Below are 18,389 nucleotides of genomic sequence, written 5' to 3'. Positions count from 1 at the left end.
CATTAGTTAAAGTCCATTGCAATAATTGACCTTTGAAAGAACAAGAGAGGCGACAGCTGTTTTTCAGAAATGGCCCGGTAAAAAAGGAAGGATTTTCTTAATTATTTTTAAGATGAAAAATTCTCCTGATGTTACAGCATTAGCTTGGTCCATGTAAGAGAGTTTATTATTTATTAAAACTCTCAGGTTCTTAACACATCTAACAGGTAAAGGAAGTGGACCACACTCCGAAGACCACCAATTGGGGGTTCAAAAAGAGGGCTGAGCTCTGTACACCAGTACCTCAGTTTTCACATAATTCAATTTGAGACAATTCCTTGCCAGCCAATGTCCCAACGCTTTCATACAATCTCAGAATTTTGCTGCCACTCCTCGATCCTCTGTAGCCAGTGACACAGCAATTTGTGTGTCATCGGCATACAACGTCCGTGCAAATCCAAATGATCTTATCAGATCAGCATGGGGAGTTACATGGATGTTAAATAGAAGAGTACTGATAGATGACCCTTGGAAAACCACACAAGGAAGGGAGAATAGTGGAGAGTAGAACCCACCTAATCAGACCCATTGCATTGAAAGAAATTAATTCAATAGCTCTCATGCTGTTCCACTTAGACCGATCCTGCTCAACCTCTCCATCAGCAGCCCATGACTAACAGTATCAAAGGCTGCTGCTAGATCAAGCAGGATCAGCGCAGCCACTCTTGTCGAGAGTTGACCTAATCTCCTCTGTATCTATAATAAGAGCGGTCTCCGCGATGTGGCCAGACCGGAACCCGAATTGTGTAGTATCCAGATTATGGTGTTAATATAATCACCCAATTGTCTACTTACCTCCTTTTCAAAAATCTTGGTCAGCAGTGGGAGACAGGAAATGGGATGATAACTGTTAGCATCGTTAGAGTCAAGAGAAGATTTTTTAATGAGAGGCAACACTATTGCTTTCTTCCAAGTGGAAGGAAAATAACCTGAAAGGCACATAATCTTAAAAATATTAGACAGCCTGGTCCGAATAGCTTTAGCAGCTAGGCTAGGCACTGAAAGGGAACATGGATTATCTGGAGAACCTGACCTAGGGGCCATGAGCAGCTTAATAACTTAATTGGTTGCAGGTGGAGAAAAATAATTGAATTTGGTATCTAGATTAGTTGACAACAGAGAAGACTTGTCCGGCTGAGGGACAGATGAGAGTGGTGAAAAGGTGTTGAAGACATCCTCTACCTCAATGCGGAAGGCATTTGCCAATGAATTGCAAAAAGATAGGCTGCATTTTTAGGTAGAGGGGCAGTGGCAGAAGTAAGTTTTTTAACTGTAGAGAATAATTCCTTAGAAGAATTTGCTGCAAGCTCTATCTTTCTAGTGAAATATCCAGACTATGCCTTATGACTCAAGGCCTTTTAGCTAGATAGGCAGATCTTATATTTGTCCTTTTCGCTGTTGCAATAGTTTAAGTGCCAGCATCACTCTTGCCTCCTACAGGCCTCTTTCAGGATCCTTAACTCAATGGAAAACCAAGGGGCAGTGATGCGCTACCTCTTGATCTTATCCTTTTTTACTGCTGCTCTGGTGATGGAAACAGCCTCTAACCAATGTGTGTAATTCTCGACGGCCAGGTGCCGTTTCAATAAGCAATTGAGAAAACTCATTCGCTTGAAGCCTGTGCCAAGCACGAGCGAGGGTCCAGGATGGACTAGCGGGATATACAGGACCGGACTGTCTGCAAAAGATATTTTTAAAAACAGCGCTGTTATAGGACCAAGGGAGGGGGAGTATATTTACATTACCCAAACAAGAATTGTCAGAATAAATACCAACAAGGGTATGCCCGCCTGATGTGTGGGACTGTTTACCCCTTGAGACAATCCCAAAGAATCCATTGTTTGCAATAGAGTCGCAGTGTCCGGGTCCTGGTGGGCCTCAAGATGAAAATTGAAGTCACCAAGGACCGTGAAGTCCTTCTGTACAATTTAGTCCTCAAGAAGAAAACTAAAACCTGTGAAAAATAGCCCCAGAGCCAGGTGGTCGATATAACAACATAACTCTAAAGGGCTGATTACCTGATATGCAGGCAGTGAATGCTGTGGCTTCACAGAGTGAGTATTCAAGAGGAGTGCAGTTAACCGAGAACTCGGAACTGTACAAGATGGCAATATCACCTACCCAACCTAAACAGAAGAGGGCCCCTGGGAGCTAATTCAGAGGGGGAGAAGGGCAGGGGAAATAATCAAAATGAAAAAACAGAGACTCTCCTTATTAATTTATCATTGGTAATGCATCCAAAGAATCATAAGTGAACCTCATTTAGTCACAGAAAATATTTTCATTTTTAGTTTATTTAATGACACAAATATAAGAAAATAGAAATATGCAAAAATATATTCAATTCAGACAGTAATCTAAGACACTATGCAAAGTAATTCAAATAGCCCTCATAGGCAATACACACAATTATACCTCACAGAACATACCTAGACGACAATATGATCAACAATACACAATAACAAAAAAGATGAAAAAAAGAGAAAAAAAGAGACACAATACAACACACAATTGCAAAAAAAATAATTTTAACATTACCATTTAACTAACACATATACAACAGTACATAGCAAGGTGAATCATTCGTGTCCATATATACACAGACTGGGCGCCGACGCGCGTTTCGGAAAGGACCGAAGTCCAGACAAGTCCTTCGTCAGGGCCCGGAAGATCACAGTCATTAAGTGATAATGAATCCAATCCAGAATTTCTTTAAGTACAATATGAATGCAAACTGCGAGGTAGAAGGGCTCCTTAATAAGGCAGTATAACAACTGGCTATGATTATTGGAAAACCAGACCGCTAATTGCTAACAGCGTAGGAAAAGTCAGAATTGAGGGCACATAACCTCAAATGGTAGGTCCAAAACAGGGTGGCGTTAAATATGTAGCAATGACAAGCATATGATGATAATGATGAGCTTGAAGCTATACGAAATATGCTCGACTTAGGATCTGGACATGTCTTATTAGGTATTTGCTATTTAGAAGAATTACGAAGAATATCACCTACCCATTCACCTACCTGGTCCAATCTGAAGGAGAGGTAACCCGGGGGAGTAAGGTCAAGAAAATCAAAAATGGAGGCCGAATCCGCCCAGGTATCCGTAATGACAAGGCAGAATCCGCCCAGGTATCCATAATGACAATCAACCCAGGAGTATAAGTGTCACAAAATAAGTACAATTCCACCCCGTGCTTAATGAGGGACCTAACATTAATAAGCACACAAGACATAAGAACCATTTTGATGTATACCGGTCACAGGCAGATTGGAGGATCAAACCCAGGGCCACCTATCAATGCCCCACTGTCAAGGCAGAACACCCTGGGGGCCTAAGTCCAAGACAAAGGAGTGATTTTTGTACATGCAGAAGACTAGAAGACTGACCTGTGCACCGGTAGGCTAACAGTGCCTCGCGCAAGTCAGTCAGGAGTGAGGAGGTCCCTGACTCCAAAGTGGCAGGGGGGGCAGGGCTGGGGCTGTGCTCAGGCCGTCCACGGATGAGTGCAGTCAGTCTTGCCTTAGGCACGCCTCTGGCGTTCCATGTGCGCGCCGGCTGCGTGTGTCCGCGTGAAGAGGCCACCATAGGCAGTGGGCGGGGCCAGGGGTGTGGCTTTGTTGCGCTTCGGCGCTGCTAGCCCAAGTAGTTAAAAAAAGTGGAAAAATAAAAAACACAAACTGGGGTCCAGCAACCCCCGGATCCTGTCTCAGGCTTCCCTGAAACCAGGAACCTACTGGCAAATGAGATATAAACTAACGAAAGGTAAGGAAGTTTAAAATCATAAATATAGTAAAAACATCCGAAGCAAGATGGCCCCCACGTAGTGAGAACCAGGAGCCAGGCACCTCCCAAAAACAGCGGGAAGACCCGCATACAAGGAAATTAGGCACGCAATGCAAGTAGTTTCGAGCATCAGCACTTAGCTGCATGGACACGCCATGCACCTGTGTAATTAGGCCTCCATAGGCAGTGAGCGGGGTCAAAGGTATGGCTTTCTCGCGCACTTTACAGTACAGCTCTGTCCGTGTACTGTACCCTTCCCAAACACACATACAACCAGTGCAGAGCCACTACTCCTGTGCTGTGTTACACCCCACATCTACCTGATGTAGGCTACATGTGAGTAATGCACACAGCAGCACAACTTTGAAAAACCTGAGTGAGCCTATAAGCCTTACTCCAGTGACACAGGGTAAAAGGTTCCTGTTCACTACTACTGATTACTTCACGGTATGCTGCCACCACATGCCTGTGCTGCTTAACTCCTGGTGAAGGCGGTAGCCTTCCACCTCTATGAGTAGCACTTTGGATGCCTATCTCGGTCCAACAAGACCGCAACCTGTGAAACAGGCCTATATCATGATGCAAACAAAGCTGTGTTTGCCTTTGACATAAAATCAGCATTAGGCATCCAGACTAGAGTACGGTTGGGCACTCAGGGCAAGGGTACACATCTTTACCATGTTTAGGACTTTTCCACCCCAACAGCGTATTTGCCCAATTTTGAATTTAGGTTTTAAGTGCTGCCCTGAATGCTCAGGGGGAAAACAACATTCATGCTCCTAGTATTTAAATGTTTTACCAGAAAAGGTCATATTACCGACAGCTAGTGCAATGTATGTTCACTTTTTACATTCATATTTACTATAAACAACCTGACTTACTTCATTTTCTTGGAACTGGCTCAATGCCCACACCGCGCCAAGATGCCAGCAAGAGCGACCTCGGTCTGGTAGCGTTTCAATGATGTGTTCTATGGTAACAACCCCCTTCTCGGTTGGTGGCGGGTTTCTCATCGTAGGGGGAGCATTTGGAATCCAGGAGCACCAGTCGTACTGCGCATTGCAAAGAAAACAAGTCAGCTCAGTCCTAGATTATAGACCTAAATTTAATGCTGCTGAAAAATAATTAAACTCATAGTTTGATTAAATAAATACTTGTATATGTATCTATATTGATTCAAATGTACACCAGCAATGCAATACATTGCAAGAATTTTAGAAATACAATTCGGATTGTGATTAAATAAACTATATAAATAATGACGGTATCAAAAGAATTATTTAGAGGGCATCCACAAAAGGCGTATCTAATAATCTTATTTAGAGAACAGTGACTGGTGCCTTAAATTGATGTTCTGTAACATTGTTTTCAACTTCAAAAAACAACCACACAGTGTCAGTACATCAGATATAAAAAATATTATCAAAGGAGTCACCAGGAAAATAACTTTCTGTACTTTGAACAGTGTCATAAATAGAAGGGAGCAGCGAGAACAAACCCAACGGTCTCTAGAAATAGGGGTGTTTGGAGGGGAGGGGTAATTTACTGCACAAGGACATTTCGAAAATAACGAGGCCAAATAGTATCTTTCACAGTGTAATTTTCATAGAAATTTAACAAAAACTACAAGTTTTCAAGGCAGGTCTGATTGGACCCTTGAATGGATACTCGCAAGGTAAGGCGAAATATTAAAGACTGGCCTGGCCCAAAAGAGAAAGTTGTAACAAACTGGGTAAATGCTTTATTGTAACACAACACCCAGAAAATATCCTAAAACAGCCATAGGTTTTACAAGCAATTTTGAAAGTGCACTCACTATCCCAATACTTTAATGATGTGCTAGACATGTCTGATTCTCTCGAGGGGGAACTATGAAGGATCTCCCCCAAGAATCTTAGGCCCTCATTATGATGCGGATTAAGACACAGGCGGTCAGAGCGCAGCAGGTGGAGGAAAAGACCGCAGCCTCTGACAAGCTCATGGAGCACGTTGTGGTGACAGTTGGACAGTAAACCCTACAATGAAGGCTGTTCCTGTGGAGACACCGCCATAAGGATTGCAATGTCCATTTCCCACAGCCGTTTCATCGTGGTTCCACCGCCATGCAAAGGCTGTCAGAAAGGGACTTTGGGGGCACCTAGTAGGGCCTCCGTACCAAGTGGGCCACTGCTATGTGGCTAAGGGGGGCACATGTGGTGCCCCTCAAACATCCATGCACCGTGTGCCAGGCACCACACGGTTCCTGGCACATGGTGTATGGATGTTTGCAAACATGCCTTTCTCTGCTGCGGCCCTTTTCCAGGCAGCAGCACAACCCGCAATAGAAAACTGCATGTTTCTGACCGCCTACACGGCAGTCGTATCATAATAAGGCGAACAGAACTGCTGACCACATCGGGTGGTTTCCAGCCTGCAGTGATAGCGGTCGGATGAACCTGCGGCCCTAAGGTACATAAACCAAAACATGTCATTTAGCACGATACAAACATCTCTCTTCACTTCTGGCTTCCAACTCACTTATTTTCCTATACTGCACCTTCAAAGTAAAATTTGAGTCCTACTGTAAAAGATAACAAAATGTTAGAGGCCTCTTACCTCTAGTTAGTCGAAAGCAGGGTAATCCCTCACGGTCGAAAATACGGTTACATTTAGTCTTAAAAGCTATAGCCTCTACCAGCAGCAGCGATTCAAATCTCAAGAAAATCTTTCTTAATACAGATGATAAAATGCCACTGCATGATTGTTACATATATCATCACTTAAACGTTCAATATGATAGAGAAATACAATCATTGTGTCTATTACCTTGATATTTTCAAAAAAACAGTCTCAGGACCTAATTGTGATTGTCCCGATAACCCCACTGCCGCTGGTAACGGATGTTCCTGGAACTAGTGTGAGTACAAGTTGAGATGGTTCACAAGCATGTTCCTGCGCATGGTAGTGCTGCACAGGCAGTAGAGTGGACACTAAAGTTGGAATATATTCCAACAGGGAGAAAAGTAAATATGCGCATGACAAGGTCAGTCACATTTGGTGGTTTCACTTTGTTGGTTTTCAGAGAGTCCCGTTTGTCTTTAGAAAGCGCTTCTATGTGGCATTATTATGCGCTCTAGTCACAACCCTCACCCGTAGAAGCCGGCCTACATACGAATCCAGATTGACTTCTTTCAGCATTTGACAAACATTCCCAGTCTGCACCTTTGACATCTCAAATGGGCTCCTATAGCTCCTGTGCAGAAATCTACATCAGGTCAATGTAAGCACAGGTGTGATGGAGCCCCCTTTGCAAACGCACGTTTTTCGTTGTGGGAAAAACCATTTTCCCTTGTGGAAAATACCCCCTCCCCCGCCCCCCACCCCCCTGCACACCAGCAAATCTTAATATGATCATTTGCCCTTCTGGTCCTGGCCCCTTGCTCGAGTAACTTTCCTACCATTGCCAGAGTGGGAAAGGGTCAGATTTCACTTTAGAACATCCATACACGGGGGCGTGGCTTGACCGCCGAAGTGTCATGGCGGATCCTGTTTGAGCTCCGCTCCGTCGCGGGACTTGGAACTTTATTTCCTCCTGTATTCGAGCAGATTTTCTCTCAGTGGGGACTGTCCTGTTGTTAGGATGCTGCGGTGAGTCCGCTGGCTGCTTTTGTTTGCCGCAATCCATTGCTTCAACGGTTTTCACCGTAGCGGCGTTTCTCTCTCCTCAGAGATGCGAGCGGCCGCCATTTTGATGCGTTTCCTCACGGCGCTCGCATCCCCCTCACGAATTGATATCAACTTAGGCTGTCTTCTGCTATGAGACTATTCTTTGCCCCTAATATGAGCTACTCCAAATATGGGGCATGATTTCTAACATGTCAGTGTTCTCTGCTACAACAATGCATTGCCTTGCCATATGTTGCGGATTATGTGCTTCTCCTCTCCTGCGCTGGACAGCTTGACCTACTATCCCTAATTTCCTCTACTTCTGTGAGGTGATTTCTACATACCGCTGCTGGGCTACTTTCAACTTCGATATGGCTCTATTGGTTTCTATGACTGTGCCCATTCTGGGATAGATTTTACCTTGCAGGAACTGCGGACTACTTCCATACTTAACTAGCTCTTATTGTTTTGACGCAATATCCCTGTTGGTGTGGTGTGTCCTCGTTGCTCCAGTACTGTGCCGTCAAGCTCTTTCATTTCCTTGGTGATTTTTATACCCTTGGGTGCCCGCCTTTCTGTTTCTAAAAGATGGCTAGTGATCCCCATGTGTCCAGGCCATCGGTCTCTGGTACGAAACCGAAAAGGCACAAAAACGATCCACCTTCACCAATCCTTTCATCACAGAACCCTGTTCTGGACTCCATTCTGGATGAGGTCCGTGGCCTTCAGCCTTTCATGTCTGCTACCAACGACAGGCTCAAACAAATTGAGGAACGATGGATGGTTATGGAAAGTAAGGTGTTAGACCTTGAGCAACGGGTTAGTAACATTCAAGATGTCTCTGTAAAGATTCCTTCCCTCGAGCAAGAAATTCTCAAACTAAAACTCCACACAGAGGATCTTGAAAATCGAAATCGTAGAAATAACCTACGCCTTTTTGGCCTGCCGGAAAATGTTGAGGGGGTTGACCTTGTCTCATTCCTACAAAAATTTCTGCCTGAGCTTCTTGATCTTCAGTCCACATCCAATCCCCTCAACATTCAAAGAGCGCACCGGTTGGGTCGCCTTCAACCATCATCCAACAAACCTCGAGGGATCATAATGTTGTTCCTGGAATTCACAGAGCTTATGCAGGTTTTGAAGGCTGTGAGAATCAAGCGTCGTCTTATTTGGTCTGGCCATAACATTTATATATCTCAAGATGTCTCTACTGCTACTAACGCCAGACGCAAGGAATTCCTCGCTCTTCGTCCTCAGCTTCGTCAGCTTAATATTCAATATGGAATTCTTCATCCCTGCCTTTGCAAGATAACTCATGAGGGTCGCACACGTTCCTTTGAGGATCCGGAGAAGCTCAAACTTTTTCTTCATAATTTTTCCTCACATGGCATGGCTACTGGTTCTTAAACTTTGATCATAATGTTGGAGTTGTTTCTTTTTTAATTGCTCTGGTTGACTTATTTGTTTCACCCCATTGAGTTTCTGTCTCTGTTTGCCTATTGGGCCCATCGCCCACTTATTATTTTCTGCGTCTGTTTTCTATGTATCCGCGTCCTTCGGTGTCACTTCGTTCTCCGCTCTCAGGTTTTCCTTCTCTTTACAGGTCTGGATGTCTTTCCTTGATCTGTTTACTTTTCTCTATTTCTCCCTTTTACTTTTCTCTCCTCCTTCTCTCCTTCTCTCTTTCCTTTCTTTTCCTTCTCTCTATTTCCTCTCAGTCTCACCCTTGTTTTCATGTATAGACTTGTCTCTTAAGATTTGGTCATTTTTCTTACTCATTGTAAAATGTCCTTCCTATTTTTATCTTGTCCATTCTGCAGTTTTGTGGCCCTATTACTGTTCGTTCCCCTGCATCCAGAAGTATGGTTAATGTCGTCTCGTGGAATGTTCGTGGTCTGGGTCACCCCGTCAAGCGTCAGAAGGTACTGTCTCACCTTGCTAAACTCAACGCCCAAGTTGCTTTTTTACAGGAAACCCACTGCAATGATAAAGAATCACTTAAGCTTAAACGCCAATGGGTAAATCAGATTGTCTTCTCTCCTGCTATTGATCGTCATGGTGGTGTCGCTATTTTATTTCACAGGTCTATTAATGCACAGATTATATCATCTGAGTGTGACCCAAATGGTCGGTGGGTACTTGTTGAGGTTCTCATTAATAAAAGAAAAGTGACTTTCTTCAATATTTACGGGCCTGTCAAGCCAGACACTGAATTTTGGCAATCTATAAAATTGAAACTACTGTCAATTTCCACTTCGGACATTGTGGTTGGGGGTGATTTTAACAATTGGTTGGACCCGTTCACTGATAGGCAATCCAAGTGCAAATTCAAACCTGACAAAACCCACAAATCATTTCAAACACCCATCTCTTCTCGCCCACTTTTTGATACCTGGAAAACATGTAACCCTGATTCCTCCGAATTTACTTTCTTCTCACCTGTACATCATACCAGGTCCCGTATTGATTATATTCTTGTATCCAAACCACTGTTACCATGTCTACAATCCTCTGACATTGGGTCTATCTTTATATCAGATCATGCCCCTGTCTCCACTCATATTGACTTATCTCTTACTACTTGCAAACAGGGCAGATGGCGGTTCAATAATTTCTTTTTATCAGACCCTACTTTTATTTCAGAAGCGACCTCTTTTATTAAGGAATTTTTTTCTTTCAATCATTCTTCAGATACCTCCCTTCATAACAATTGGGATGCTTTTAAAGCATCTTTTAGAGCCTTTACCATTGCCTACTCCTCCAAGAAGAAGAAGCTGCTACACACTAAATATAAAGACACTTTAGCCCACATAAAATCATTAGAACACACGTATTATTCCTCCAAATCTCCCTCATCACTTCAAGACTTAATCAATGCTAAATCCACCCTGAATAAAATAGTAACAAACGATGCTTGCAATGTTCTCCTCAAGATTAAGTCAAAATATCACGGGGGCCAAAATAAAGCTGGGAAATTGCTAGCAAATTATCTAAAAATCAAATCGGAACGTAAAGCCATTGGCCCCATTCACTCAGAAATGGATGATTCTCTCCTCTCGTCCGACGCTGATATTGCTGCCACATTTCAATCATATTACAATCTCTTATACACGGACACTACCAAGCCCTCTGAAGAAGATTTCGCCTCTTTTTTCCGAGATATACCTAAACCCAAACTTTCCCAAGATAATTTCCAATCCCTTGAAGAAGATATTTCCCTAGCAGAATTAATTGATGCTCTCAAAGCTTTGAAGAAAGCAAAAGCACCTGGCCCTGATGGCTTTTCAATTGAACTGTTTTCTGCTTTCTCTTCAATTTTTGCGCCTAAATTATTAGAACTTTTCAATTCTTTTATATCTAGTTCCCATGCTGAAGGTTCCTTTTTGGAAGCCCTTATCATTGTGATTCCCAAACCTGACAAAGATCCCTCCTATTGTAAAAACTTCTGTCTCATTTCACTCATTAATTACGATTGTAAAATTTTTGCAAAAATATTGGCCTCTCGCTTAGAAAAAATTGTCCCTTTGCTCATAAATCCAGACCAAGTTGGTTTTGTTAAAGGCCGTTTGGCCTCGGACAATGCCAGAATGTTTTCCAATGTCCTTGCTCTTAGCAAAAACTATCCTTCCCCCCTAGCTGCTGTATCCCTGGACGCTGAAAAGGCCTTTGACCGTGTTAATTGGGAATTTTTAATTCATACTTTGAGATGGTTTGGTTTTGGGCCTAAGTTTATTTCATATGTTAAATTGTTATACACCAACCCTAAAGCATGTATTTTTGTCAATGGTCTTTTTTCCCCTTATTTTTCCCTTCAAAGAGGTACTCGTCAGGGCTGCCCGCTCTCACCATTACTTTTCCTGTTTTGTTTGGAACCATTTTTGGAACGTATCAGAAATAACCCTCTCATTACTGGTTTTCATTTTAAATCTCACCAAATTAAGTTGTCTGCATATGCTGATGATGTTCTTATTTATATGTCTAACCCAGTTTCTTCCCTACCCCCCTTTCTGAAGGAAATCGCTTCATATGCTAAGGTTTCAGGCTACAAATTAAACTTCTCTAAAACAGAGATTTTACCCTTAAATCCCTCATGTTATCAATATATGTTTGAATCATCTAGTTTCACATGGTGTCCTCAAAAAATTAAGTATCTCGGCATTTGGTTTTCCTCTAATATTCGCGATACATTATCTAATAATTTCTCTGCCTTAAAACTTAAAATCAGTAATTTGTTAAATCTCTGGTCCCCCTTGTTCCTTTCTTGGTGGGGTAGACTTGATACAATTAAAATGATGATTGTCCCTCAGATACTGTTTATTCTATCTATGTTACCTTTTAAAATTCCTAAATATTATTTCTCTCAGATTAATTCGTTATGCTCCAAATTTATATGGAATAACAAACATGCACGTATCTCTTTGTCTAAAGTGATCCGACCTAAGAATGAAGGGGGGGTGCGATTTCCTGATTTTATTTTATACCATAATGCATTTTTGATTCGTCAATTTTTTGCCTTGTCCAAAGACTATGGGGACTTTCCTCAACCTCCGTGGGTTAAAGTTGAATGCTCATTGTTAAATGATTTTTCAATACGAGATGTTGTTCACATGTCTAACTGTACTTTTATTTCCAAATATCCTATTTTGAAAAATTCTCAAGTTTTGTTAAACTCATTGTTTTGTAAGGAATTGAATCCCTATCAATCCTTTCTAGCGTCATCAATTTGGTTTAACAAGTTCATCAAATTTTGCCACAAATCTTTCTACTACAAACAATGGAAAGAAAAGGGCATTATTTATGTACATCAATTGATTGTTAATAATGTGCTTCTCTCTTTCCCTCAATTGCAAGAATCTTTTCACCTTCCTGACTCCTGTATCCAGCAATATGATACTTTAGCTCCAATACTTCAGGGCTGCCTCCAGAAATCCCTCGCGCTTCCACTCCCTTCTTCCCCTCCTCCTGTCCCCTCACTATTTCAAATTTCTCCTGATGTTACTCCTAGTGCTTCCTTTATCTACAAATCTTTATCTACTCCTATCTGTGCACGGATTAAATCTAAGGTGGAACTGGAGTGGGAACATGACCTCTCTGTATCCCTATCGGTATCTCACTGGGATAAGTTTTGGCAGAAATTATTTAAGACCTCCAAAGCTGCTCATATCACACAGTCCTTATTTTTTATTTATAATAGAGTCGTTATCACTCCCCTTGTGTTACATAAATTTAACCACTCTGTTACATCAACTTGTTGGTCTTGTTCTAATGCTGAAGGTTCTTTAGTACATTTATTATTCTACTGTCCTAAGGTTTTTACTTTTTGGAAAGATATATGGTCAAAATGTTCTTTGATTATTTCTTATAATATACACCTTAGTATTCAGAATGTATTTTTAGGCACTGTGTCACCGGACTTTGATCTAATGCCTCCTGTTTCACCATTACTGAATTTGTTTCTTGCTGCGGCTTTTAAAGTTATACTCTCTTGTTGGAAGGACAACTCAAAATTGTCCTTTTTTCATTGGTGGAATTACATATGTGATGAACATAGAATTGCATCTATTCCTCAATCCTCTATTCATTTACAAATTAAATCTGACCTTCTCTGGCTACCTTTTACTTCTTTTCTGTCATCAACATCATAATTTCTATCTTCTCCTATTATTTCTTTATTTTTCTTTACTTCTCTGTCTTTTCCCCTTTCCTTTCCTTTCATTTCTCTCTTTTTCCTTCCTCTTCTTGTCTCTTTTTCCTCTTCTCTTTTATATGAAAATTATTTACCTATTTACATATACTTTCTTTCTTTTTTTGTTTTCTCTATCTTCCTTATTCACCTAGATTATATTCAGTGCGTTAATGTATATCACCCTTGTTTTTTTCTCCGGTTTTACTGATTTTTGTAAAATTCTTTTTTCTTTGCAATATTGTTATTACTTGGCACAGTTCATTTTCTGTAATTCTGTGCACTGCTATTTTCAAAAAAATTATTTAAAAAAAAAAAAAAAAAAAAAAAAGAACATCCATACACATACATTTGTGGGTGTTCACAAGCTTCCAAGGCAAAAAGTGCCTTCTATCACCCACTTCCGACCACCTGTCCGGAAGAAGAATTCCTATTAAGTACATATTTCTCCAGAGTCGTGTGGAAAAATCCGCCATCTAAGTCGGTTGTAAAGGCTCTGAGCAGAGACTCACATAGGCTTTTATAGTGCTTAGTTAGCTGTTTCTACCAGTTGGCACTTCGTTTCATATGGCTATGAAAGCTTACACATCAAACGGGCCTAAAACTATTGAATTATACCAGTGCAACCATGTTCGTTCTGTTGGTTGTTACATGACTTCAGATTACCAACTTAAACTAGGGAGCATTTGCCATTAGAGAGCAGAGAGCAGAGAGCCAGCCATGGTGCATGGGAGATGCAGATCATGAAGACCGAGCTCTCGTGTTCCAGGATAAAACCAGGACTTACCAGTGCTGGAATCACAGATTTACTGTTGAGGGTAAGGGTGAAACATGTAATGGGTGCTCTGGATGTAAGATGTAGGTAATGTGGAATTGAAGTTTGTGACTGTCATGTGAAGTGTATGGTGCAGGTGCTGTATGTTGGAATACGTGTATGTTAGTGGTGTATGGTGGGGTGTAGATTATGAAGTAGGGGGTGAGTGTAGGTAATGTGTGGTGGTAATGTTGGGATTTAGGTTGTGGTGTAGAATGTAAATACTGGTTTATAGTAAAGGTGGTGGTGCAGCATTTAACTGTTGGTCTACTAAAGTGTATAGATAAGTGCGGCATGGGTGTGGGCATAAGACAGTGGCACTTGTGCCAACCGTTCTCAATATTGTAGTGCAGGATTGTGGTGCAGGCCTGGTTTGCAGGCAATAACATTGTGGGTGAGGGGCTGTTTTGGGTCTGGGAAGCATTCCTGTCTAGTACTGGACCCACCAGGTTCACTGATGCCTGAGTTCATGAAGGCAAGGAGGCAACATTTACAAGGCGAGGCAGAGTGGGTTAGTGCAGAAGTGCCGCTGCCCGCTTCCTCTGCCAGGTGGCCTATAAGAATGAAAGGAAGGAAGTGGGTGGACGGAGGGGTGGTGTATTGTGTAGACAATGAAGAAAGTAAGTGAGGATATAATGGTCTGGAGTAAAGGTTTTGAGGAGGTTTTGGGTGTTGTGATGGCAGAATGCAGGATGTGATTATCTAGGATACGTGCTAAAGGGATAGGGTGTAGATGGGTTATGGAATAAGTTGGGTGTAAGTGATGGTGTAGGTTGTATGTTGTAGGTGGTGACATTTATGTAGATGTTGTAGAACAATGCTGATATATCGCTTAGGCTAAGTGGTTTTTTTTTTATAACTCTTTATTTTGAGATTATACAGCAAAGTACAGAGCACAGCACATTTATTCACAAACGGAGACATAGAAATATCAGCATACCACTTGACATCTTACACTTTAGGCGATCACTTGGTCATAGCAACCCTTCCATCCGATAGGGGCCTTCCGTTCAGTGAGCTTTGGCCCGATGGGGAACCCAGTCCTCCCACCCAAACCCAACTCATAATTCCAGTCAGTGTCCCTCAGCAGCATCAGGGGGCGATCTCCGGTCATCATGTGCAGCGAGGTACCGCGTCAGGGGTCCCCAAATGTCAGGGGGGCGGGACGCAGGCGGCAGCAACTCAGCATACAGAAGGACATTTTCCTGACAGGTGAGCATATCCCGCAGCCATTCTTTGACATTGGGACGTCTCCCCCGCCCCCATCGGCACCCCACACGGCGCTTAGCAAGCAGTAACGCGCAGGTAACAAAGCGACGATCCGACTTAGGTATAACCCGGGAGTATCCCAATAAAGCCTGCAGAGGAGAGGGATGTAGCGGAGACCCCAGCATCTCACCTAGTGCTTAGGCTAAGTGTTGGTGTTGGTGTGGGCGGTATTGGGTGTATGTAGTTGTGTACACTATTGAGGATAGTCTAGCATGTAGGTGGTTGAAAAGGTATATGTCAAGGGATATGTGGTTCTGCAATATGCACATGGTGATGTATGTGAGGGTGTTGTGTGCAAGTAGTTGTGTAAGGGATATGTGGTGTTTTAGGTAGTGATGTGCGGTCTTGGGTAGGGATTTAGTGTGTGGGTAGGATGCATGTCCTGGTTTACACATTGCAAAGCCACATAAATGGCATGTCAGATGGCCACCACAAAGTTAGACACCACACTTAGCTGAGATATTTCCCGTTTGCTAAAGGAAAGAAGGCATGGTAGATTTATTGTGCTTTGCACTGGCTATATATATACTTTAAGTGCTTGATCCCACTAAAGTCAAGACCTTGCTTGAATAATTTTAGTATTATTTAAATGTAATAATACACTTATCTACTGTCAATAAAGCATTTAATATGAACATAAAAGGTGTCTGAGTCTTTCTTGCACACCTACTGGCTGCATAAAATACAGACATAGAGCCAACATGTACGGGTTGCTGCACTCCCAGGCTGTAGAACAAAAAGTTCCCACTTTAGGAGTGCTTGAAAACTAGGGAAAAATTCTCCTGGGGTCTAGAATTCCTTGGACCAGGAGACTTGTGGGTAATTTTTACCTCCTCTCTGGGGGGCGGAGGGTGCTCCTTCAACTCATGCAGCCCCCAAAATACTTGAAATTTATGTTGGTGGTGCCCCTGCCATGCTGGGGCCGCCTCAAGCAGAGAAAACGTTATGCAAACTAAGCATTATGGGGCCCCCTTCTACTGGAACAATGAATACTGAAACAGCGTCTCTCCCGCTATTCTGAGCCTCCGGCGGCCTTGCCATTTGTCTTTGTTTTTACTTTGAAAACAGGGGTGCCCAGTTCCAGCTGGGAGAACCCCAAGGCAGGTTTTGCGCTGGAGGCCGCGAGGGAACCCAAAGGCTCCGCTGGCCCCTCATGTACAGCTCCGTGCTGAGCGGGAGTAGGCACATCTCTCCTGCTCCCACTTCCTGGGAACACTTCTGTTATGATCCTGCAGAGGGGGCAGCCTCCTCCCTTTGGCTCCTGAGAATGGGGTCCCAGGACCCTGTCTTTAGCCTCAGGGTCCCATGAATGGGGTCCTGGGCCCACATTCAATCTTGCACCAGCCTAGGGATGTGCCCGCAAGCCCAAAGTGAGTCTAAGGAGGAGGCTCCACACCCCCGCTCTGGGCCAAATAATGAAAATAATATTGCGCTGATCCTCGGGCACTAGCCCATCCAGGGGGTAATTTAGGAAAATGCAGAAGAGCCCCACTCCCTCCTTTCCTCGGCCAGGGGAGTCAAAGGTCAAAATCTTTTGAGGCTCATAACTCAGGCGTCGTCAGGCTGATTTTGATGATCCTGAGCTCGTTTTCTCCTCACCATCAAGGGGGCACATTCTTTGGGGTGCTGGTTTCACTGGGCCCCTGTGCCAGCTTCCTCCTGTGCCTCTATCCCGATGCTCCCCTTCTCCTACTGGGTCACAGAAGTCCAGGTCTCCCCCTAACTGGCCCTCAAGGGGTCTAAAGGGGAAGCATGACTGGTCCCGGAGAGGCTCCCTAATCCTAGAGTCGACAGAGTTCTCAGTCCATTAGGGCATCAGAGGGCTTGTCCATTCAGCTGTCCATGGTGTGCCTACTGTCGCTGTACGGGTCCAGGGTCATGCTCTCCTTCATGTTCTGGGCTGCTACTTTTATACCCAGTCCAGCGTGTGGAAGGGGGATTACCCCTTTGTCTAACATTCCCACTTTCCTGGGTTTGGCTCCAGCCCGGCTAGTGACAGGTCTCACTGTGTGTGCTGGGAAAAGTCCTCTTGAAGTGCAATCAGGCAGGGCACAATTCCTCCCAAGTAATTTTGCCACGAAGACAATCTCCTCTCTACACCCAGGCCTTTTTGTGCACTGTCTCGCTTCAATACGCATTTCCCAGTGGGAGACCCATTACCAGCCCAGGCAGCTGGAAACTCCTAGAAACTTAAGGCAGAAAAGGCCAACTTTCTCAAAGTACAACAAAATAGGTCAACCCAATAATCCCCCAGAAGACTGGGTACAAGTATATAAACACAACTTGCCCCCTAAAGGAGGAAGATTCACACTTAGTTACTGGTTTATAGAATTTGGTAGAGAAAAAATCTAGTTCCACTGATAAATCAATTGAAGCAAAACAATGATAATAATTAAACCAACTATACATTTACGAATGAGCTATGTTAGGCGTACTTCATTTTCATAAGTAAAATCCATATTTATTAAACCACAGAACATATGTGTTTAGGGTCAAGAATACAGCTTTAGCCCGCTGTCAAAAAGTAATCACTATTCAAAGAATTGAAGGCAGTGATCTGTGACAGACTAAGCGACCACCCAACTGCTCTTTTGTACCCCTTGTAGAGTCCTTTCTTTAAACAGGGATTTCTTCAAGTGCAATTGTGGTTGTCAATTCATTGTTTCGGTATCTAGGCGCCTGTCTAATAAGCACGTGAGACCATCCTTAAGACAAAGTGTCAATTCTAAAATACATTCTAGACCTATAATGGAATTATTCCTGACGCGGCCACAAAGAAGGTCTATAATGTCCCAATTCAACAAAGTCCGAGGGTCAAGAGAACAATCTCCTAAAATCATGTAAAAGTCGGCATGCGTCAAGTTATCCACCCGCTTGTAATCCTCTGTGTGATACTACAGCTTGGGGAATAGAATAACTCCAGCCGTCCTCTCAACAGTATATCTAAACAAGTAACTCATTGTGAATCTTCCTCCTTTAGGGGGCGAGTTGTGTTTATACACCTTTCCAAAAGTAACTTTTCTAAAATAATAATTTAAAATCCGACCTTTGAAGATGACCTTAAATTACAATCCAAAAGGGTGTACGGGATATTTTTCTATCTACTACCGATCCAAGTTTAGTATTTAATAAATGTAACAGGGTAACCCAA

At 42.9% G+C, this 18,389-nt stretch overlaps 1 protein-coding gene across 5 annotated transcripts in view; it reads right to left on the bottom strand.

Annotated features, from left to right (window-relative positions):
• Positions 1–18,389, bottom strand: part of LOC146867161 (polyunsaturated fatty acid 5-lipoxygenase-like) — a 1,030,548-nt gene that overhangs the window by 28,015 nt on the left and 984,144 nt on the right. For all 5 annotated transcript variants that reach the window (XM_085603716.1, XM_085603717.1, XM_085603714.1 and 2 more), the window contains one exon: positions 4,709–4,879. In XM_085603716.1, coding sequence (XP_085459842.1) covers positions 4,709–4,879 — 171 coding nt within the window. The remainder of the gene's footprint in view (positions 1–4,708; positions 4,880–18,389) is intronic.

The sequence above is a fragment of the Triturus cristatus genome, chromosome 1_2 (assembly GCF_964204655.1).
Source record: "Triturus cristatus chromosome 1_2, aTriCri1.1, whole genome shotgun sequence".
NCBI lineage: Eukaryota > Metazoa > Chordata > Amphibia > Caudata > Salamandridae > Triturus > Triturus cristatus.
Note: the sequence above shows the minus strand (reverse complement) of the source record. Positions and strands in the feature narration are given on the sequence as shown.